Here is a 24,661-nt window from a genome sequence, read left to right on the forward strand (position 1 = left end):
CCTGCTCTGGTATAGTTCTAAAGATATTTTCCAACTCTATTTGTTAGGTATTATAATTTTCCTTAGTTATAGCAGTCAGTGATTTTGAATTTTTAGTTAGTAGTGAGGCTACAACTGAACTCTAGGGCAATGTGCTTACTATTTTGCTTTAACATAATGAATTAAGAATTATTTTCACATGGAGTAGGAGGATGTCAAGGGCCAGAAGAAAAGTGCAAAGGTATGTTTTTAATCAAAACGGTTCATGTGACAATGAATACCTTGGTTTCAGCTTAATGGTTAAAAACGGTAGATAAGATTTTGGCTGGGGGGAAATATTTAGGGACTTTTAAGATATCAGGTTCAAATAGCAAAGTCCAATAAAGAAGTATCGTAAACTGACAACATCGGTAAGTAGGAGATACACATCTAGAACTCACTTTTTAACAAGCTCAATTTAGCCTAGATATAAAAACTCGCCTATCACCACTTTTAATAGACACTACATGCTTTACATATATATTTACTCTAGTCCTAACATCTCTGCCTAGTAGGGATTTTTCCTACTCCCATTTTATAGATTAGAAAACCATCAGAGAGGTTAGACAAAGTGTCCAAGACACACAGTGAAGTGTAAGAGCTGATACGTGGACCCAGATCAGAATGACTCAAATGCCAAAACTTTCCACTATACCATACTAGATTACTCTAACTCAGGATCATTATTTCAAGTTTTAAACGTGAAATATGATCAGAAACAAACAAACAAAGACGACTAAAAATTAAACTAAGTTTTTGCTCTAAAATCTATAATCAAATCGATTGAATAAGACAGTGTAAAATGACAAGAGCTGGTCATGAGATTTCACTCAATTGTGCTAAACGCTATTATGAAGTACCTTGGCTAGTTTCTCAGGGATAAGTTCTTCTTTTGGCCCTCCAATTTCCTCATCATCATCATCCTTCTTCTTTTTCTGATTTCTCTGCTGCTTTTCTTTTTCTGCATTTTTTTTCTCTTCTTCTATCTGGGCTTTCTTTTGAGCTCTTCTTTGTTTATTACGTAGCTTCTTCAGCTCTTTGTCAGACATATTTGCTGTAGGCAATAAGTGTTAATTAATGAAATTATAAGCATGTTAATCAGATTAGTAATGATCAATTACTACTATTTAATACTCTCACACAAACTCCCATTAAAAATATTACGTTATGCATGTTCATATGCCTATGTGTACCTAGCCTTTAAATGATTCCATATTTAGAGAGAAGACTGTACCCACTTCAGAAAGTTTTTTTGAAACCAGGTGGTGACCTGGTGCTGCAACCACAGCAAAGCATAAAAGCATGTGAGTTCCTCCAGCAGTATTCAACTATGTGCAATTCTATTAACGAGCTGTTTCATCTCTCTACGGCCTTGCACTATGCTTTCTCTTAGTTATGCCTTCTCTAATCTTGTCAAACGGTTATGCATTCTCTACTCTGAGCTGCCACTATGCCTTATCTATTTTGCTTGTCAGAATACTTTGTTTATGCATCTGTTTCTCCCTGAAACTGTAAGCTCCTTCGTGGAAGAGACCTTGTCTTACTCATCATCTTTATATTCTCAGGGCCTAGCAGCCTACCAAAACACAAAGAAAACACTCAAATATTTGTTTGGATATTTGTTAACGGAATAAGGAATAAATGGTAAATTAAAAATCTGACACTGAAAATTAACAATGTCCCTTGAGGTACAAACTATGGAATGTCTCAAAACAAAGACTGAAAATCACTGGCAAATATGCTATATTAAAGGGAAAATCTATACTGTTTAGACTTCAAGCAATAAATCTGAAAGCTACATGTTCAATCAGCATTTATTTAGATAACATTTGTTAACACTGAGAAAGAAAAAAGTCATTCTAAAATACACCACCACTGTGGTGAATTAAATATATGTCCATAAAGTCTTCCCTCCAAAAGGTAAAGCCTATCTCCTCTTCCCGTAAATGTGAGCTATACTTACTCACTTCTAAAGAATAGAATGTGCTAGAAATCAAAGTGTATGACATCCAAGACGAGGACATAAAAGCACTGTGCTTTCCTCCTTGCTTTCTCTTGGATCACTCAGAGGAAGCCAGATGCCATCGTGTGAAAAAACCCAAACAACTTTATGAAAAGACCCACATGGTCAAGAATAGGCCTCCAGCTGTGAAAGTAAGCCATCTTGCAGGCAGATTCTCCAACCCAAGTCAACTCTTCAGATGCCTTGGCTGACATCTTAACTTCAACCTCCTGAGACTCCTAAGTCTTTCAAAATCATATAGCTAAGTGACTTCCAAATTCCTGCCCCACAGTAACTCTGAGATAATAAATGTTTTGTTACTTAAAACTGCTAAGTGTAAGCAATTTGCTATGCTGTAAGCAACACAGATTCTGGCACCTGGAAGTAGGGTGCTGCTGCAATAAAAACCCACAACGTGGGAGTGCCTTTGGAAGCAGGGAGTGGCAAAAGGTGGAAAGACTTGGAGAAGAGCATTAATGTAAGCTTAAAGAGCCTTAGACTATTGATAGAAGTCTGGATTTTGAAGAGTCTGCAAGTGAGGACTTCAAGTGAAGTGAGGAACATGTTGCTGTTACATAGAGGCAGAAAGTTTAGTAACACTTAGAACATGTATCAAATAAACTGGGTGATCTAGCTAGAGGAATTTCTAGGCCAAAAAAAAAAAAAAAAAGAAAAAGAAAAAAGTGTTGAAGGTGGCACCCTGCTACTTGTAGTAAAACTGCAAGAGAGAAGGAAACTAAAGGAAGAAGCAGGGACTTGACAGTTCTGAAAATTCTCAGCCTCTCCAGAAATGGCTGCTGGGCAAAGACCAAATCCAGAAGACTGCCAGGAAAACATATCCAGAGGGAAAGCAGAGAGTTTGCCTTTAAAATCTTCTGTTAGGACTCAGAACTCAGAAACATGGTACTTCAGTTACTAGTCAAACTAAAGGCTCTCTTAAGGGTGTGACTTACAGATCCTCTCAATTAAACAGAGCTTGTAAGAAACTTAAGAGTGTTATCCTCTCAGCAAAAGCTCAAGACAGACAAAGATCTGTGCATGTGGATTCCAATAAGATTCACAAAAGATCCATAAATGTTTTTTGCTGAGGAAAACTCGCCCTGAGCTAACATCTGTTGCCAATCTCCCTCTTTTTGCTGAGGAAGATTTGCCCTGAACTGACATCCATTGCCAATCTTCCTCTATTTTGTATGTGGGCTGCTGCCACAGCAAGGCCACTGAAGAGTGGCGTGGGTCCACATCCAGGAACTGAACGCAGGCTGCTGAAGCAGAACGCACAGGACTCAATCACTAGGACACCCAGGGCAGCCTCCACAAAGTTTTTAAAGGAATTATATGGGAAGAAAGACAGCAAATTTTGACTGAAAGGAAGAGAGAACAAAATGAAAAGAAGCCTTCACACCCCCTAAATATTGGAAGCACATTAAAAAACTAGTGAGTTGCAAACAAATGCTAAGTTTCAAGAAAAAGAAAGGATGAGTCAGAAAGTCGAACCAAGAATCCAGACGGCAGAGTCAAGAGCCATAGAAAAGTATTCCTAAGGTCTTGAGTCCTAATCAAAGTACTGCTAACATGTACCCAACTGGACTTTAGAAATAACATGAACCAGGGGCTGGCCCCTTGGCTGAGTGGTTAAGTTTGTGTGCCCTGCTTTGGCGGCTCAGGGTTTTGCTGGTTCGGATCCTGGGCACCAACCTAGCACCACTCCTCAAGCCATGCTGAGACAGTGTCCCACATGCCACAACTAGAAGGACTCACAACTAAAATATACAACTACGTACTGGGGCCCTTTGGATAGACAAGGAAAAATTTTTTAAAAATCTAAAAAACAAAAAAGAATTAACATGAACCAGTAACTCCTGTGTGCCTCCCATTCTCCCCTCACCACCCCTGTTGAACAACAATGTCTACAGTGGATGCCCTATTCCTCTCCCATCATTTTATATTGGATTTGTGGTTGATAGCCAGCCCTGGTGGTCTAGTGATTAAGATCCAGCACTCTCACCTCAGTGGCCTGGGTTCGTTTCCCTGTCAGGGAACCACACCGTATGTCTGTTGGTTGTCCATACTGTTGCAGATGCTGAAAGCTATGCCATCGGTATTTCAAACACCAGCAAGGTAAGCCATGGTGGACAGGTTTCAGTGGAGCTTCCACATTCAGACAGACTAGGAAGAAGGACCTGGCCACCCACTTCTGAACAAAATTGGCCATGAAAACCCTATGAACAGCAGCGGAGCATTATCTAATATAGCACTTTAAGGTGAGAAAACGGCGTAAAAAGACTGGGCAGGTTCCTGCTCTGCTATACACAGGGTCACTAGGAGTCTGAATCGACTTGACGGCATTAACAATGTAGCTGGTAGGTCACTCATCTCTTTAGTTCAAAGGATTTCATACCAAGAACAGCTATACTTGAAGAGCTATACTAAAGAATCATATTCAAGAAACCTCATCAGCACCTGCACCTCATTTATATGATAACATTGTGGACTGTGAGCTAATGCTGTAATGGGATGAAATTTTTGGAGGCCCTGGGAGGGGCAAGTGTATTTCACGTGTAAGAATAAGGTAAATAATTTGTGTCCAAAAAGCAGAACATGACAAACACATGTCTACAAATTCTTTGATTTTCCTCCCCACTCAAGTATAGGCTGCACTTGGTGACTCACTTCTACAAACAGAAATGTGAAGGAAGTGAATCGAGTATCACGTCAAGAGAATAGAACATTAAAGATGTGGCTTCTTCCTTGCTCTCTTTCATGGCTAGCTACCATATCTTAAGGAACCCAAGAAACTCTCTGGAGAGACTAAGGAATTAATGCCTCCTGCCAAAAGCCGTATGAGTGAGCCATCTCGAAAATGGATCTTCCATCCCAAGACAAACCTTCAGATGACTGTAGCCCCATTCAATACCCTAACTACAACTTCATAAGAGACCCTAAGCCAGAACCACCTAGATGCTTCTGAATTCTTGACCTGTGGAAACAGGTGTTTTAAGCTGCTAAGTCGGGGAGTAAGTTATTACGTGGCAACAGACAGAACTGTCAAAAACAAACACAAACCTGTTTCTCTTTTTCCTGGTAAAGAATCCCTTTCTACTAAAAAAAGAAAATTTCAAGCAAGGACCAAAAATTATATCCTGGAAACAGAAAGCTACGAATGAGTGGTCAACATAAATTGACCTTTTAATGATGTGTAAAATAATTGCTACTGCTTGCATCCTTAGTGCATGCTAAATACAATATATACATTATTTTATTTAATATTCTCAACAACTTCATGTATTAGACTGCAATATTATTTTATGTATAAGAAAACTGACGTTTCAGAGGAAAAATAATGACTCAGATACAGTAAAAGGCAGAGCAAGGATTTAAATCCACTTCACTCTGACTCCAAAGTCCGGGCTTTCCTTCCACTATGCTATACCTGGGGTTAGCAAAGTTTTTCCACAACAGGCCAGATACTAAATATTTTCAGCTTTGTAAGCCATAGGTCTTAGTTGCAACTAAACTCTGCTGTTGTAGCATGAAAACAGCCATAGATAACACGTAAACAAAGGGGCTCAGCTATGTCCCAATAAAACTTCATTTACCAAAACAAACTATGTATGGATACTAGTATGGATTTGGCCCACTGGCTAGTTCGTGATCCTATTCTATAATACGTGCCACTGTCTTAAAAGGACTCATATCAGTTCATAATAACAGAGTTGTCATATAAAAACAGAGGGGAAAAAACCCACATAGGAAATTAATACAGAAATTAAGAGTCCAAATCCTGTTTCACTTCATTTAGCACTAATTATCTGGATAAGCAGGGTCTCAACTTTACATGAATTTGTTATTATTTGTGTGAACATGATAGAGGCTGAGAATTTTAGCTTAGGAGGAGTCAGGAAAATTCTACCATGCTAGAAGATAACATTGCACTATCTTAAAAAGAAAAATGTTTGTGCATGTGTGTATACATGTGTGTACACCTGTATATATGTGTATACATAGAAAATAACATCTGAACCTAGACTACTCTATTCAGCCCAACTAACATTCATATAAGAAGGCAAAATAAAAGAAATCCGGCCATTTAAAGGCTCTTAAGTTTACTGAAAAATAAAAACATAAGAAGCAAAAGATAACTCTCAACCAAATAAAAGATAACACTAGATATTTACTATAAATATCAAGCTTTATAGTGAACCATTAGAAGCACTGTATCTACCTGATAAAAAGGCAGCAAGCACACTATTGTTCCTATTAATCAGCACATTTTAGCAACTCTAACCAATGCAATAAGGCATGAAAAAGAGGTATAAATAAAGAAATAAAACTATTGTTTACAGATTAACATAATGGTTTACAGAGAAAATTTTTAAAAATCAACTGAAAAAACTAAACCTAGTATCGGAGTTCAATAAGGATACTAACTTGACATACAAAAACTATATTCATTTAGAATACTGTAATGGAAAAAAAGGACATGTAAGGATAATGCTAATAGTAAATTTGCCAAAGTTATATGACAACCATTACACTAAACAATAGTAGGAGATACATGCATTCTAGTATGCAGTCTCAATATTGTTTAAGATTTCCCCACCCTAAATAGTAATCTGTATACGTTAAATGTAATTTGAATTAAAAACTCCACAAGAAACTTTCCAGAAGAAAAGCTAATCCTACAGTTTATACATAAGCAAAAATTTACATGTAAAACCAAGAAAATTCTAAAGATGTAGCATTAGATTGAGAAAAATAGATCATAACAGAAACCTATACTGGTGTCAATATCACACAGTTTTAATGTCTTTACAAGTTTTGATATATATTAGAATAAGACACCATGCCCACAACCCACCATATTACTTTTTCAGTTTAGTTCATGATAAAGGTGGCATTTTAAATCAGTAGGGAATACGACAACCTATTCAAAAACTTCTGTTGAGGAGTCAGAAGTTTGTTTGGGGGTAAAAAAGCCATCCTCCACCTCACATCATATATAAAAATTAACTCCAAATGATTAAATTGCCAAATGTAAAAATAATGGAACAAATATTATAAGAAAACACAGAAGACATTTATAAATATATTTTAAATTTTGACGTAGAAAAGCCTTTCTAAGCAAGACCCAGAAGCCATAAAAGACTAAAACTTTTACATAATGAAAGATACTCACCATAAACAAAGGTAAGACCTAAGTGACAGCAAGAAAATGTTTGCAATATAACCAAGGATATGTACAGAACTCCTACAAATCAAAAAGTTTCAAAATAAAATGGGCAGAAAATATGGAACAGGCAATTCACAGAAGAAATCCAAAGGCAACATGAAAACATATGCAGATGCTCCACTCTTAAAAATCTAGGAATTATATATTAGATATTTTCTCCAAAATAACAAAGATGTAAAGGACAGGTAATTTTCAGTGTTAGGAATAAATTAAAAGATAATCTCAACACAGTATTGGTGGCAATAAAAACTGATGAATCTTTTATTGAAGGCAACTTGGCACTATTTGAAATTACCACACTATTTTTAAAAAAATTTTTTTTTAATTTTATTTATTTATTTTTCTTTTGAGGAAGATTAGCCCTGAGCTAACTACTGCCAATCCTCCTCTGTTTGTTGAGGAAGACTGGCCCTGAGCTAACATCCATGCCCATCTTCATCTACTTTATACGTGGGACGCCTGCCACAGCATGGCTTTTGCCAAGCAGTGCCATGTCCACACCCGGGATCCGAAGCGGCAAACCCAGGGCCACCGAGAAGTGGAACATGCGCACTTAACCGCTGCACCACTGGACTGGCCCCTGAAATTATCACACTCTTTGACCCAGCGATTTCCACTACTAACAATCCATGCTAAATAAGTAAGTGCATAATGATGTACAAGGACATTTACTATGGCACTGCAATGATGGGAAAAAATTCCACATGGATTCCTACACAGCCATTAACATGCCTGATGATGATAAGCTGTGTGCAGACATAGAGCAACACTATGAAATGAGGGGAAAAAAGTAAGTTAAGCAAAACTGGACAACTACAAAGAACCACCCTGACATGTGTATATAGAGTATGTACACATAAAATTCCAAAAATCATAATTGTACACAAAGGAAACTGAACCTTTCATAGGGATAACGTTCAAAGGGAGATAACCTTTTGGTAGCAGAAAAGTGAAAGGGGATTTTCATATTTGCCCAGGTATATTTCTGAATTGTTCCAACTTTGTATAATTACAGTTAATTGAATATGATTTGTAAAGTTTGAAGAAGAGGAAGGCAGAAGGAGTGAACAGAAACGTAAACCAGAGGATCACAGCTCAGTTTCAAATGTCAATAGTCCTGTAGATTTTTACTGGCATTTCTTTCTAGTTGACAAAGTAGTAAGTAGAAAGAGTCAAGTGAAATCAGTACAAGGGTTTCAGTGTGTGATCTTAGAAAGTTCTAAACTGTTCTGAGGCGACCGGAAGTAAAATTTAGTAACAAATTAACATAATGATCCAAAGGTCTTCAGCAGGAGGAAGAATACAAAAAGTAACCAACCATAACCTCAGAAGAGGAATAAAACTCCAGACTAAAGAAAAAAATCTGACACACTTTTATGCCCCAACTCCTATAACATTTTTGCTATGAATAAGTCACAAAATATTTGGATATACAATTAAATTTATATCCTTCTATATGCCTGGGTCACTTTCATTCTGAGATTTTTTTCCCCAAATAATTATCTAAGGAAGACTTCTCTCTATACATCCTGACATCCTGCTGTAAAAATGGCACATCAAAAACTGGTCAAACGATAAAGTCACTGGGCAATTTTATCAGCTTAATTCCAAGCTGACTTTTAAAGTTCAAGCAATATTCATCTTTTAGTAGCTTAATTATAAATTACCATTAAAAAGAGGAATAACTAGATATACTGACAGCCAACACTAATGTAGAGTTCCAATATTAATTATATAGGTAGCAATTTATAGTATTGCATCGTTAGCAATTTACAGTATTGGGTAAACCAGATATTAAATGTAAAACTCATGAAATCCAACTTCTTATAAGCTAATGATTAGTTACAAATTAAATTCTTGCTTAACTTTTGAAAGTAAAAAGTAAAGAATATTTTTCTTTTGTTGCTTAGAGAAATTCACAAAATGACCATCATTATTTTCTAAACATGTAATAACATCTTCCCACAAGGTGCTTAATAAAAAGCTCAGGAAAAATCTCTATTACACAACAACATAAATACACATACACACATCACAGCGAACAATAAGAAATCTTTGAATACTATACCTGTATCAGCTTCATGTTCTTTATTCTCATCTGTAAGGGGGTTGTCGTGAAGCTTCAAATAGATCTCTATAGCAATTCTTGCTGCCTTGAAGTAAAATGGATGCTGCCGAAGTACATCTTCTAGTTTTAATAAGTCCACATATGATCTAAGGGTAATCTTCCTCATACAGTATGTATGAAAGTCAAACTGGTCGTCAGTGATTTCTATAAAATGCTAATAAAATTATCTTTTTTATTATACTGAAGTATAGCAACGTCAAAAAAAACTACAAAAAAACAAAGCTTGGAATTACTTGTTTCTTAGGCATGAACCAATAAATAAAATATAAGAAATTACAATCATTCAATATGAATACTTTGCATATCAAAAAAAATACAATTGGCCATCACCTAGCACAATATATGGCATACACCAGGCACTGAATTATTTAGTGAATGAAAAAGAAACACAATACTTTAAAATATATATATTTATTCCTTCCTTAATCATATTTAAATAAAGCTATCATGACAAATCAAACATAATTTACTAGTATACATAATGGTGTAGTACAGCAGATTTACATAAAATATTCAGTTTTTATATTTAGAACAATTTGCAAAGGATTATAATATGTAGTAGTTGGTAATTTTTCTGAGGATACAAATATGAATCCTATGCAATGGAATACTGGTATGTGGGAGAGAAATCAATGAGGAAGTAAGTCAAGCAACCAGAAACTAACACATTTCAACTAAGCTCTGGGGCTCTCTACTTGATTACAGAACAAACGTGACATCATATAAGCTATTTTTATCTGTGAAAAACACAAAAAACGAAAGCGACTACTCATGACAGAAATGAATTAAAAGTAAAAAGGACTAAGAAAATAAATTTTTCAGAAAATGAGGAATTACATAGGCTACAGAAACGTTGTGAAAAGGCTTCAAAGCTTATATCTTATAAATACCAAAGGTATATGGCATGGCATCACCAATCAACCCACAAAAAAAACGTTTCCAGGGTAACTTAGTAAACATTGTGTGTATTACTGAAAAAGCCGCAGTACTTTGAAAGGAACATTCAAAAACCAATGGAGACATAGCCAAGATACAAATTTTCCATAAAGTTTTTTACATGAATTCTTACAGGAAGAGTAGACAATGGGGAAGTCTGCTGAAAATATAGTCTATAATATTTCCATTATAAACACTGAAAAATGTGAATACTGATTTCTACAAATCACTTACTGTAAATTATAATATGGGAGAAAAGAAAAAACTATAGGATTTACCCAAAGCCTTCAACATATAACAAAATAAAAAGAGAAACTCATATATATATGGTACTTACTCTCTCAATCTCATGACATTTCTTAAGTGCTTCACCAAATTTATTCATTGCCTTATAAGCCTGGGCACATTCTGTCTGGAACCACATACACTGCATTTCATTCAAATTCTCTACCGCTGATGTTCCTTCCTATATGAAAATCACATATATTCAAGACCATTTCTTACCAAATACATTATTCCACCATAGGATTTAAGAAAGAAAAGATGGTCAATTGATGTGAATTCTTTCAAAATAATTTTTTGTTTTTTTAACCATTCTCAAAGTAAGAAAGAATAGTTGATATGTGAAAGCAACTGGAATAGTATTTATAATCACTAAAAAAGATACATACCTTTGTAAATGATTAATCAAAAGATCTACATAATTGGGATTGGAGAGTAACATAAGAAAAAGAACACCAGCACAAAGCAGGTACTCAATCAATATTAGTTCCCTTTACTTCTAGAAAATCCATCTGAACGTATGAGAATATATCAGAGTTTAAAAACCCACTGTACAACCATCTAAAAAGAAAATAATGTTTAATGCTCATGTTGATTTCAGGGTTTTTTTTTCTGATAAGGTGACAATTAAACTCGACTGTTTTGATATTAAAAATACTGGAAACCAACTTTGAAAAATAAGCAAGGTATACAAGTACAAATTGTTTATTCCTATGTAAGAACACTAGCTGTACAAACCCTTGTAAACTTTGAGCACATTTCTTCAGCCTCCTTTATCAGATTGGCTTTTAACATGTACTTTGCACACTTGGAGTTGATAAATCTGTCTGCCGTGTCCAAGGCTTGGGCCTCATCCATCCACCTTGCAGCTTCTTTAATATTCCCAGCATGCTTACAGGGTACAAAAGCAAAATAAATCGGTCAGTATGCTGATTTTACTACGCAAGTCATTAGCTACCTCTTGACAGCTGAAACACAAATGGAAGAAAAGGCATTCTCTGGACTCTTGAGACCCTAATCAATGTAGATGCATACAGTCTAGCATAACATAAGTCTGATATCTAGCTGGTTATACAGAATATAGGCTCTCTGACAGGAAAGACTTGTTTCAACAATGTGTCTATTGTTACATAACCTCACTGCCCATAACAATGCCAGGTACATAGTGAACACTCAAAAACAATGAATGTTTGAATCAAAGAATAAATAAAAATGGAAATCTTTAAGTCATAACGACATAACTCAACGCAAAGGTGATAAAAGGCAAATGAATGGCCAAATTCCTACTCCAAAGGAACCACAGAAACATTAGTGGACATTCTACTATAATCCTATTTCAATTCGCCTAACTAGTCCATTTGGCAAAACCACAAAATTAAGGAGCATAACCTGGCTCTAAAAAGTGCTTTTAAAATATTACTCAATTTCACTATTTTTTGATAAATAATTGGTTTACAATCCCTTCCTCAGGAGATTTTATTACCAAATTGTATTTGTATTAAGAGAGAGAAGAGCCAACTTTATTTTAAGATGGTGCTAAAACATAGGAGTGAAGATTCTCAAGCAGGACCCAGGAGTTGAGAGCCAAAAGAGACAAAACATGTAGAATTCATAGTAGAATCTTCAGTTTCATTTCATTAAGATTACCAGATACTGATTATGATCATACTCAAATGTTAATAGAAACAAATATTTCACAGAAAATGCAATTACTTTTATCTATACTTTTACTACTTAAAACCAAGAGAATAACCAGATATGTGTATGTGTCAAGGTATAACATGAATAACCACATATATGAGTAACCATATGTATGTATACATGCGTATGTATGTGTGTACATATATAGATAGATGAATGATCAAATTAGCATGACTATGACAAGTCTAAAAGTAATCAGACTGAGAAATGTACTAGACTTGTTATTCCATGTTTTATGAGCCATCAAATGTCATTTTCTTACAGCGTTTAGAATCTGTAAAATACAGAAAAAATCTTTATAAGTCTCACTATCTTATAAAAAAGGGGTGGGAAGAGATTTTTACCTTATAGATTTTAGCTTTCACAAGAAAGAGTTCTATCAATGTAGGTGTACTTTCAATAGCAGTATTTATGTATTCCAGAGCAATAGATGGCTGACCAATTTTGTCATAATGTTGTGCCAAGTAGTACTGGACCCAAAGTAATGTGGTTGGTGGTTCCTCTTTTCCATCATCTTTAAAAAGTGGGGGGGGGGGGGGAGGTGGGAGAGGAAAGAAACCAAGATTAGTCATTACATATATTAAGAGAGTACCCACCTCAAAATGGCTCTATCTTTATTTGATAAGGAAAGTAGTTTGGACCACATTATTTATGTACTAGCTATAACACTACCCCTAAAGTTTTAAGATCTTTGGAAGGGACCATGCTTTCTGTTCTGTATCATTATAGACCCCAGCACAACGCCTTGCACTTAGTAAGAACTTTATATAATAAAGGTGGTGATAAATGGGATTAAAGATGTAACGAATTACCTAAAAAACAAACTGAAGGGGGTGAGGGGGAGTCAAGCTGTACTAGAACTATGAGAGTCTACTGACCAGGATACTATTTATAGAGAGGAAAAAAAAAAGAAAAATCAAAAGAAATTTTCCATTAATGTGAGGTTAAAAAAAAAGGCCTAACTGCTTAAGTCGGTTTTTAGCCAATGTACTAAACTATACATAAATATACTTGTGATGTGGTTATTTTGAATTTTGGTGATTATAATATTCTTAATATATTTTAAAATTATGCTGAATATGCAATGATGCATAATTTAAGTTAAATAAAAACTATACCGGGGTCCCGACCCACGGCACACCGGTTAAATGCACACATTCCGCTTCGGCGGCCCAGGGTCCACCAGCTCAAATTCCAGGTGCAGACATGGCACCGGTTGGCATGCTACACTGTGGTAGGTGTCCCACAGATAAAAAAGTAGAGGAAGATGGGCATGGATGGTAGCTCAGGGCCAGTCTTCCTCAGCAAAAAGAGAAGGATTGGCAGAAGTTAGCTCAGGGCTAACCTTCCTCAAAAAAAACAAAAACAAAAAGAAAACTATACCAAAAAAACGAGACAAGTAAAAATGCTTATTCTATATTTTAGGTCATAATTTAATTTTTATCTAGTACTCACAAGAAAATGTATAAGTTAAATACACAGCCCACACATTAAAAAAAAATTTTAATGCAAATTTCTAAAATCTAAGAACTGTTATTTGCTTTCAAAGAAAGCAACAGATTGCTTATTTTTATCCTCGTAAAAGTAGGATGGCTCAGTGGACAAACAATAGGAGTGGAACTCACCAACTCCCCATCTGATAGATCTGCAACTAAAGTGCTGCATATTCTTGGGCATGTCATTGAACCTCTTCCACATTTGTAAAATATGTAGGAAAATGCTGATAATCAAAGGAACATCATGATGATTAACCAAGGAAACTACAGTAATGCCTTCCAAAAAGTACTATTAAAATTAATCTGAGACCTAAAAACAATGAGCAACCCAATAGCAATGAGCACCCCAAGTCCCATAGTGGGCTTTCTGTAGGAACCAGGGCTCCTTGGGAAAAACAAGTGATTCCAGGTCTGCTATGGGCAGTGTAGAAGATGAACTGGAATATCTTGTCATACCAAACTGCAATGAAGCTATCAACTACTACCATGTAAGTGAGAGCTGGAACCATGTGAAACTGCAAAGATTTAAAACATCAAATAGGCTTAAATCCATGAATTCATAATACATTTAAAATGTGTATTGGCCATCTTTGAACGGTGTTACTAAACCAATTCATTACTGTGAAAACTGGTAAAACAAAAAAATATGTAGGAGAGGTAGGGAAGAAAAAGCAGCATTTATCTTGCTTTTCCTATACACTGGATAAGCAGATAATAGATGAAGGGAAATTTCTCTTTTAAGATAATAAAAAATGAATGATAGAATATCACCAGTTTGTAATTCCTAACACTTGCTAACATATAAAACAAAAATAATACAAGCCTCCTCAAGGAAGAACATATACCACCCATTAAATAATCTTGCTCATCCGTCTTATATTTGAAACAAAACAAAAAGCAACCAACCAAAAAATAATAAATGAATCTCATCAAGCCTCCAGTCAGATCTGTCCATTAGAAGTTTGTGAAATGATGGAAATGTTCTGTATCTGCCCTGTCCAATATGTAAGCACTAGTTTTACATGGCTATTGAGTAGCACTTGAAATTCAGCTACTACAACTGAGAAAGTGAAATTTTTATTTTATTTAAAAAATTTGTATAGCCACATGTAGCCAATGGCTATCATACTAGACAGCACAGCTCTATATCCAACTACCAATTTATAATAAATTTGGAGGAATAATATGTTAAGCAACACCATGGGGTGCATTCAGCAAAATCCTGTCTATAGAAAAACTCAAGGAAAAAAACTTCATTTCTTTAACAAGCAAATTGCAGGAAGAGGAGGAGATGGAGGGAAAACCTATAGATTAGAAGAGAGTTAAGAGAGATATCAACCAAACCCAAAAGTATAAGTATTACCTGGATCTTCATTCAGACAAACTTCAAAAACACAAAAAAGACATTTCTAAGATAACTGGAAATGTAAGCATGGACTTTTTTCTTTGATACTAAGAAAGTATTAATGTTCAGGTGTGGAAATACTATGGTTATGATCTTTAAAATGGTGAAACACTCATGGATGAAATAATGTGTTTGGGATTTGCTTCAGAATAATATGGAAGTAGAGGAAAGTAGGTAAGAATACAGATGAAATAAGTTTGGCCATGAGTTAAAAATTATTGAAGCTGAGTGGTTGTTAACTGGAGGATCAGTATATTATTACATCTAGTTTTGTAGATGTTTTACATTTTACATAAAATTTTTTTCAATAAGCTAATGTAACGTGATTTTCTTCCTACCAAATATTTTCACACAATGTACAAATTAGTGCATCTCCATCTTAAAGGGGAAAAGAAGTTTAAATATACTAAGCCTACTGCCTAAATAATGAACAAAACTGACCTGATTAAGAATATTATAAATATATTAAAATTTTCAAGATTTTTTTAAAACATAAAACTTGAGCACTTACCATTGGGGTTAAATAAGCGGCAGCTTTTTAGAGAGGTTTCATAACCTACTACTAATTCTTCTATGATTGCCACCTAGAGCACAAACATACAAGCACACTTTAAATACATATATATACACACACACACATATATACACACACACTGATACTATTCTTGTACAAAATGTGCTATTTACTATTAAAGGGTTAGATAAACATTCCAACACACACACACTTTTATAAATCTCTTCACCTATGGATAAAAATTTAAAAGTAAACCATACATATTTTTGAAGGTGTGTAAATACGACATAACTTTCTAAAAACTTACTGATAACTCCTTTCCCTGCTAGAAAATAAAGCACCAAGCTGAACTAGAAATAAGGAAAAGGTTGGACAAAAAGAGGTAATGCTGATCCGGATGATTTTTGTCTTGGTTCATTTTTATCTCAACTCACATAAATAACAAACACAGTTAACATTTGCTCTTCAGGAATCAAGAATTAAATATTATATGAAAAGAGAAATTCCAGAAGTAGATGACAGCATCAACTTTCAATTTCATAATCCAGGGGAAAGCATTAGTAAAACTGAAACATGGAATTGTGAGTGGGTTTCTGAGGTCCAGGAAAATGAACGGCTGTCCAGGTTCTGGTTTCTCCTGAGTCATGATTATACTACTTGCTCCTGGCTTCGTAAGAGATCTGTGAATACTTTTAATTTATTAATTCCCTTATTTGCTTAATTCATGTATATTGAATTTCTGCTACTATAGAAGCTCTCTTAAATGACTTCAACTTAACTGACTCAACAGATTAATACCAACTCTCTCCATTACCTCACAAAATTGTGAGGACTGAATGGTCACGGCTGGGTTATTCTAGTGCACCCATGTTCTTCTGCTCCCACAAGCTGAGCTACATGCTTACTAAGAGTTTTGTTTTCCCAAACCTGTTTGAATCAGTTGCATTTATTATCATCATTGCAGAATTTAAGTCAATATTATGTAAGCTTAAGAAGTGAGAACAAAAAGAAAAGAATTGTTTCTATGAGTTGAATACCGTGGAAAGACTCAAGGATACATAAGATATTTTTAACCAATTTAGATTTAAATGAGACAACCATCAAGGAGACAATCATAAAATACAGGATTCTGCAATCAGAACGTTCGGCAAGCATCAAGTTCTCACTCTACCCAAACTGGAAATAACAGAATACATTTTCTGAATGTGATATAGCAAGAAAAAAAAAAGAAACACTCATCAATAAAGCCCACACCTTGGGCCTGTCAACAAAAGACTGGCAAATAAGTGCACCTTATGTGCTTTAAGTTTAGGTGTTTTTAGTACGTTTAATTTTGCCCATCTCTTATTCTTCATTGTAACTGATTTTTTTTTAATCCAACCAACATGTCTTGATGTCACTGTACTTGCAAGAAAAATAATCTAAATTAAGATTAAAACATCCTCTTAACAAGCATTTTGAATATTATAACATAGCTGAAAGAGTAAGCTGACTTACTGGGACAGCAAACAAACTCTTCTGACAGAATTTTTTTCTACCAAATAAAAAAGGAGCAAGATTACTAAGCTAAAATAGTTTTTTTAAAAAAAGTCCCTCTTGACTTTCACCATGAGCAGAGACTAGAGAAAATACTGAAGAAGTCACTACCTTACTAACTTTTCATACCTACGTTGACTCATTAAAGTATACAGCAGAAACAAGAGACAGAGAAAATAAATAAGCAATAAGTTATTTAGCTAACAAGAGAAGGATGAAAGAGAAGTAGGAGGCACAGAAGCATTTAAACTGCAGGCTAGGAAGACTGATAGCAGATATAATATGTGCACAGATAATCAGGAAGTCAACTAATTCCAAGTACTGTGCAAAGTAATGACAGTTAAAAAAATCTGAGTTTGCTTTACCTTTTCTTTGTCTTTGTATAATGACCTCAAAGTATTGAAAACTGGTGGACAACCCTTGCTGAAGTTCATCCTTAGGAACTTATCCAAACATTCTTTGAACTTCTCACCTTGGGAGCAAAAAAATTCCACTGACTTACATTTACCCAGACAATTCAAATAATGCATACTTTAATCTTAATATAGCATACTCATATACTTAAAAACAAGGAAAGAAACTGTAAATCATAACATCATTTTCATTCCTTTGCAATTATTCTCACTTACCAGATAAAAAGTTTAACGGCAATCTTCTCGGCACCAGTCCTCTGGGATATTTAGTCCAGGCCTCCTCATAAATTTTTAGTCGTTCTAACATATTAGCTGCAGCCAAAAACATTCTTTTTACATTAATTATAACTTGTATATTTTTCCACCAAATTACAAATTTCTCAAAGTATATAAAATGATCATATGAAAGAAAAATTTGAAGATGGGAAGAAAATTATTTATAATCTAAACATCTAAATACATCAATAATTATTTTAGAATATTTCCTTCTAATATTTTCATATTTTAAATACCTATAATCATATAAAATACATAATTTTATCTTGTTCTGCTTTAGGTAGCCTTTCAAAATCTGAAGACTCCTTTACTCTACTTCTGAGAAAGGCTCGGTTATTACGTGTCCATACATGGCTTCTCCACTATTCTCCTCAGTGGCTCCTTCTCTAACTCCTCTCCTTTGATTTATTTTGGAGTTTCTGGATCTATCCTGTATTTCCATTTCTCCATATTTCTTTTACACTTTCTCTTTTACTGTCAGTTCAGAGCTTTCCTCAGTTCAATCAATCTTCCACTCCATTAATTTTTCCTCAGCTGTTGCCTTGCTTCTATTCAATCTACAAAGATTTTTATGTCCCTAAGTAGGTTTTTCATTTCCCAGATTCCTCATTGGTACTTTCTCATAACTATTCATATTTCATGGCTGCAATTCCCTCTCTTCATCTTAGATTCCTCCATCATCTCTACTCTCCCTTTTTCTGGCACTGATGATTACCCTTCCTGTGCTGGTTTTCCTAGGTAGTATGACATTCTTTGCTACAAGATTTCTCTTGCATATATCAATGTAACTAGAATGGCTCACTACCACTCTTGAGGGAAACATAGCTTCAAATCAGATCATCTCGGCTGTTTGTAGAAGACATGTTTCTGGGCCTGTCCTCACAAGTGGGTCCCATTCCTGGCAGAGGGTGGAGGGAGAGGGGGAGGAGAAGGGAATCTCTAGACCCAAGTTTATTTGAGTGATGGAAATTTACTCCCTCTTCTCACATATGACACAGAACTGGTCTCTCTGCTTGGCTACATTCACGTGCCCCTGGAAAGCTATTCTGCTGTAGCCACAGGTTACCAAGAAGTTATGTTTCTTTCTTTCCTTTACAGAGACATCTCCATTTCTGTCAGCGGAAATTTCTCTTCTATGTTTTTGATGCTGCTATGCATTTGTGAATTTTTAAAGTTGTTTCTAAAGTTCTTCTCTCAACTATTTCTATGAATTTGTATTAGAAGACAGGTTTCAGAAAATGCTCAGTTGGCCATATTAAATGGAAGTTTGCATATGTATTTTTGTATTCAGATTCTGAACCAATTCTTAACCACTATTTTACTAGTTATGCCTTTCATTAATAAAATATATATTAACAAAAGAAGCAATTAAAACTTAGAAAGTGAGTTTTAAACAATACTACCTGGCTTAAGAGCCTTTTCCAAGCCTTTGTAATAGGCCCAGTTTTCAGGATTTCTCTCTTGTAATCCTCTATAAACATCAGCGGCATCTTCCAAACGACATAATTGCAACAGAAGTTCCCCTGATAAAAATCAGATTAAATTAACTAAATATCTTCTGACTATAACTTTAACTTTTCCTCAAACTTTCTCTTAAAACTTTTTCAATGTTGGAAAGTAGTTGGATGTCGTATCCTTCTGAGCTCCCAATTCCCTTCAACAAGACTGTTTACCATGTTATTTTATTGTCTCTCCATTTTTGAGGTTCGTATTTAGAAATGCCATTGTCTTTCGCATTCTCAATTTATTCAGGTATTTGTCTAACTCCAGGCTACTTTCCAGAATTCACAAAACAGTTATCAAGCTATTACCTACTACTTAATTATTCCTGACATCATATGGACAATTTCAACATCCAAATTAATGATGCAATCCAATACCCTAACCTTACGATGCCTTAATTAACTATAAAATGATTCTACTGTAGCAGCCCATAATCATGGCCACATTCCAAACCTGCTTTTTCTGTCTCTTCCAACTCCCAAATAGGCATCTTGCTTTAAGCTTAACTACCTTGTCTTTCTTCTTGTTGTCTCACTAATTCTACCCTTCAACCTTAGAGAAACACTATTCCCTCTTCTTAAGGCCTTTCAGTAGACTCACTGCTTGTCTCCTCTGGGCTGCAAGCCCAATCTCATCTCTGATGACATTAGCAGCCCCAAATATCAAAATCAATCTCAAAACCTAGGCTCCCTTGTTTACCAATTTTAAGGCCTAGATCATTCCAATTGTTTGTTTGCTCCACACCTTCTCACAAAAGGAAGCAAGTGGTCAGATGAATGGACAGAGGCACTGGTTTCACTAGAAATATATGAGCCCCAAACTCACACAAAGCCTCAAACACTGCCGAGAAATCCTTATTCTTAATGTGCTTCCATTCACCAAAGGTATTATTTTCAAACCATGACTTCACCTTGCACCCTTTGCTCTCATCAGATAACAAATATGAATACTTACTGAGTGCTTACTGTGTGCCAGTGACTTTTAAATGTTTCACGTGCATTATCTAATTCTCAAAATTCTATGAGATAGGTTACTATTATTTTCATCATTTTAAAGCAGAGAGAACTTAAGTAAACTTGCCAAAGGTCGATACACATACACAGATACCTAACTGAGTCAGGATTTGAATCCAAGCAATTTGGCTCAAAGAGCCCACATTCTTAATGTCTATACCAGTGGATCTCAACCAAGGAAGGGCACTTCTGCCACCCAGGGGACATGTGGCAATATCTGGAGACATTTTTGGTTGTCACAGTAAGGGGGGAGGGGGATGGGTGCTACTGGTAACTGATGGATAGAAGCTAGGGATGCTGCTAAACATTCTGCAATATACTGGAGACTTCCATCTGCAACATCTTGGTCCCAAAATGTCAACAGTGCTGAGGTTGACAGCATGCTCTATACTAACCAAAAGCTCACTTCACAAAGAACATAAAAAATACCCTGCAATTTTTCTTCCCTACGCTACACCCATCCACGTTTCCCTCCCTTAATATTCTCCCACCTTTTCTTTGTAGAAGGAACTGGTGGTATAAAAATTAACAATGAAACTTGCTGCCTAACTATGCTCACTCACCCACTCCAGAAAGTTTCCAAATTATCCTCACCACCCACCACTAACAACAATGCCTTTATTACTGGAATTTCCAAAGACTGATGATTGTACTTTCAGTTCCTTTCTATTCTTTTTATATACTCTGTCCCCAACACCTGACTCACTGTAGGTATTCAATACATATTTTGTGGAATAAACTGATGGCCCCGTTTGCTATTTCACTGAGAAAATGGAAGCAATGAAAAGAGAACCCCCCAAAACCCACTATTATCTACACATCTACTTGCCCATATACTTTACCATCTCTTGTCACTGTGTATGAACTATTTATGTTGTTATCTAAGTCTAATCCTTCAACTTGCCCACTAGATCACATCCCCTCTACTGTATCAATTATTCTGTGTCCACTGGATCATTCTCCAGTGAGCATGAGCACATGCTATAAAAAATCTTTTGATCCTGCATCTCATTTCATCCACCACTACCCCTATCTGTTCCCCTATACAGCAAAAACTCCTTGTATGAGTCATTTATGCACACTGTCTTCAATCTCTCTACTCCTCATCTCATTTAAATCTACTTGATTTGTTTGGGCTTTTTCCATCCTCCTTCCAAATGTTCAGAGAGTGCTTTTGTTAAGGTCATCAATGACTTCCTAATTGCTAAAACCCATTGGTGATCTGTCATTCTTCCTCATTAAGAAAGTTATCAAACGGATCAAATGAAATAATGTACTCAAGAGTATTTTGAAAACTGTCATGTATTTCCATAAAGAAACTGAGGCCCAAGGCTTGCCCCTGGTCATATAGTTAGTAGCCAGGGAAAGAACCCAAACTAGTTTTTCCCAATCTTGTGATCTTTCCATTAAGTCAGAAATCTCCTCCCTTTATAACTAATAGACTGCTAAAGGATGTTCAACTCAAATCAAAGAGGGTTATCCTGGATCTACAGCTCACAAGTGAGCTCCAGGACAATCAGCCTTCCATTTTTTTCTTGCTAGTAGCATTATCCTTTGCCAAAAAGTTCATTTAGCAAATAACGGCTATTTCCACTATCCACACAGATACCAAGCTTTTCTAGAGTTCAACTTCAAAGGGAACCAAAGGAATCTGAAACCAGCAAACTTCAGTTCCCTGGACTAACAAGGGCAAACTACTAAGACGGTAATTCTTAGAAAGTACTTGTATTTTCAATGCCCTAGTCCTCTTCTTTCCCTTTCCATAATCAGCTCCTCAACTTTTAAAACTCTAAGACTCCTTTTTCTCAGCCCTCTAATAAATAGCAGTATTGGAGATCTTTAGGTAGGGATTTGCCCCTCCTATCACAATCCATATATATAAACCCAAATCTCTCATTTCAATTGTTGTTCTTTCCATGTCCAGAAAGACATTTACATAAACAATAAAGACCCCCTAGGAATGTCCCATATGCACTTTAGTTAAGAGTGATTTGTCCATATATATTACTGTCAATAAAGAGATTTGGTATACACATTCAGTTTTGCTAATAAGATGTTTCTAGGAAATTTAATCCTCTGTCTTATACAATTAAGCAATTAGCTCTTGTGTTTTATCAAACTCTATAATATTTTCATATAAAAGATATTTTATTTAAAGAAAACATATTTGGGTTACTTCATTCAATAATTTTTATTGTGCATAATTATTTTTTCCTCTCTCAACAATATTCATTGTTTAAATGTGTATTTTCCCACATTACAAATTATTCAAAGTACAGGAGTAAGAAACCGATCTTCTATCATCAAAAAGTTGAATTATATGTAATTATCAGCAGCAACTAGATTTTTCAGCCTTGCTTTGTCATAACTAAATATTAGAATAAATCACATTCTTATAAAAAATACCTTTGGTTTCTTCTACAGCAAGTTTATCACAAATCTGCTTTTCATAGGTACAAAGATGTTCCAGGGCTTCTCTATAGAGACCTGCTTCCCGAAGAACTTGATTCTGATATAAAAGGAGTTCACTATATTCATAATCCACTTTATCAGGGGATGTCTATATGTGGATATAAGGAATACTAACAGTAAGAATTTTGTTTTCATTAGAAAATTGTTTACACACTCAAATATATACAAAAAGTCAAAGGATAATTATCTGATTGATAAAACTTTAAAAAAAACATTCCTAAATATCTGTCTAGGGAGCAACTAAGTAAATAATGACAATATTAACTTATAATCCATTTAACAAAGTAAGAATCCATAAGTTCTTACATATAATAAAGAGAGGAGAAAGGAAAGCTCTTACAGTAGAATGTCAAATAATAAATCTAGAAGGAATAAGAGCACTAGAGAATCACCATCCTGCAACTATCATAGAAATAGCTGATTCAGGCAAGAATCATAATCAATGAATGCTAAAACTAGTGATGAAAGTTTACTGAGGAACAGGCTATTCATAAAGTCTCAAAATGTTTATTAAATAAAAAGAGAGAAAAATTAGTTCATAGTGAAGAAACCTGGCAGACACCTCTTTAACCAAGTAATCAAATGGAACAGTCAGACATCATGTGCCTCTTAATATGATGAACTGAGTAGGGCTCAACATCACTTCTGTGGTTTCCTGCCAAAAACGCATAACTATATCTAATAATGAGGAAACATCGAACAAATCCAAATTGATGGATATTCTATAAAAGCACTGTTCTATCTATACTCTTCAAAAATATCAATGTCATGAAGTACAAAGGAAGTCTTCGAAACTTCCAGATTAAAAGAGACTGGAGAAATGATAACTAAATGCAAAGTATAACTAAACTGTATCCTGAAACAGGAAAAAAAAATTCTAGAAAGGATATACGTAGAATAATTAGTCAATTTTGAATATGGGCTGTGGATTAGATAATAATATATCAATGTTCAATTTCCTAATTTTTTGATAATCTATGTACTATCTATAGAGTTGATGACTAGAGAGTTATTCTTAGGAAATATCAGATTGAAGTATTTAGGAGTAAAAGAATATGGCATCTGTAATTACCCCCAAATATTTCAGGAAGAAAATTTAAATAGATAAGCAAATATAGAAGTTGTACAGTAAATGTGTCAAATATTAACTAGTTAATGTGAGTGAACTCTTATATGGAGTTCTTTGTACTATTTTTGCAACTTTTCTGTAAATTTGAAACTATTTTAAAATAAAAGGTAAGCAAGTCTATGTACACTTCTTTCTTTTAGTTATACTTAGAATCAGACTTAGTTTACTAGGTCTGGCTTCTGGTTGTTACCTGTTGTGTTTTCCTAAATTCTTCTAAAATCTTTGCTGCCATTTCATAATCTTCTAATAAATGATAAGCAATAGCATAACCAATCCATGATGCTCTCTGCGCAGGTCGAAGCTGAAGTAATTGATATCTCGTTTCCTTTAAGGGGAAAAGATCACCTTTTTTTAGGTTTTAGGTTTACAGTGAAAGCAAATGCTTCTTAAAAAGAATATTAATTTACCCACAACACTAAGCAATTTGCAACCCAGTGCTGGGAATAATAATAGAAAATAGTTTCAAACATCCATATTGTGCAGCTTTATAGAACCAAAAAAATACTTGTTAAGAAGCACAATGAAGCCTCCAAGGCAATCTTGTCCTTCTTTCAAAAGTTAAGACCAAGCACCCTTTATTATTTCTTGATCTACTTACTCTGAGAGA

At 35.0% G+C, this 24,661-nt stretch overlaps 1 protein-coding gene across 2 annotated transcripts in view; it reads right to left on the reverse strand.

Moving 5' to 3' along the window:
* The window catches only part of NAA15 (N-alpha-acetyltransferase 15, NatA auxiliary subunit), a 79,114-nt gene that overhangs the window by 16,351 nt on the left and 38,102 nt on the right, over positions 1-24,661 (reverse strand). For both annotated transcript variants that reach the window (XM_008517015.2, XM_008517014.2), the window contains exons 5-15: positions 24,245-24,379; positions 22,860-23,013; positions 19,341-19,460; positions 17,878-17,973; positions 17,614-17,720; positions 15,710-15,782; positions 12,642-12,811; positions 11,335-11,487; positions 10,652-10,780; positions 9,319-9,532; positions 879-1,072 (exon numbers count right to left, since the gene is read on the reverse strand). In XM_008517015.2, coding sequence (XP_008515237.1) covers positions 879-1,072; positions 9,319-9,532; positions 10,652-10,780; positions 11,335-11,487; positions 12,642-12,811; positions 15,710-15,782; positions 17,614-17,720; positions 17,878-17,973; positions 19,341-19,460; positions 22,860-23,013; positions 24,245-24,379 — 1,545 coding nt within the window. The remainder of the gene's footprint in view (positions 1-878; positions 1,073-9,318; positions 9,533-10,651; positions 10,781-11,334; positions 11,488-12,641; positions 12,812-15,709; positions 15,783-17,613; positions 17,721-17,877; positions 17,974-19,340; positions 19,461-22,859; positions 23,014-24,244; positions 24,380-24,661) is intronic.

This window comes from Equus przewalskii, chromosome 2 (assembly GCF_037783145.1).
Source record: "Equus przewalskii isolate Varuska chromosome 2, EquPr2, whole genome shotgun sequence".
In the NCBI taxonomy this organism is placed as follows: domain Eukaryota; kingdom Metazoa; phylum Chordata; class Mammalia; order Perissodactyla; family Equidae; genus Equus; species Equus przewalskii.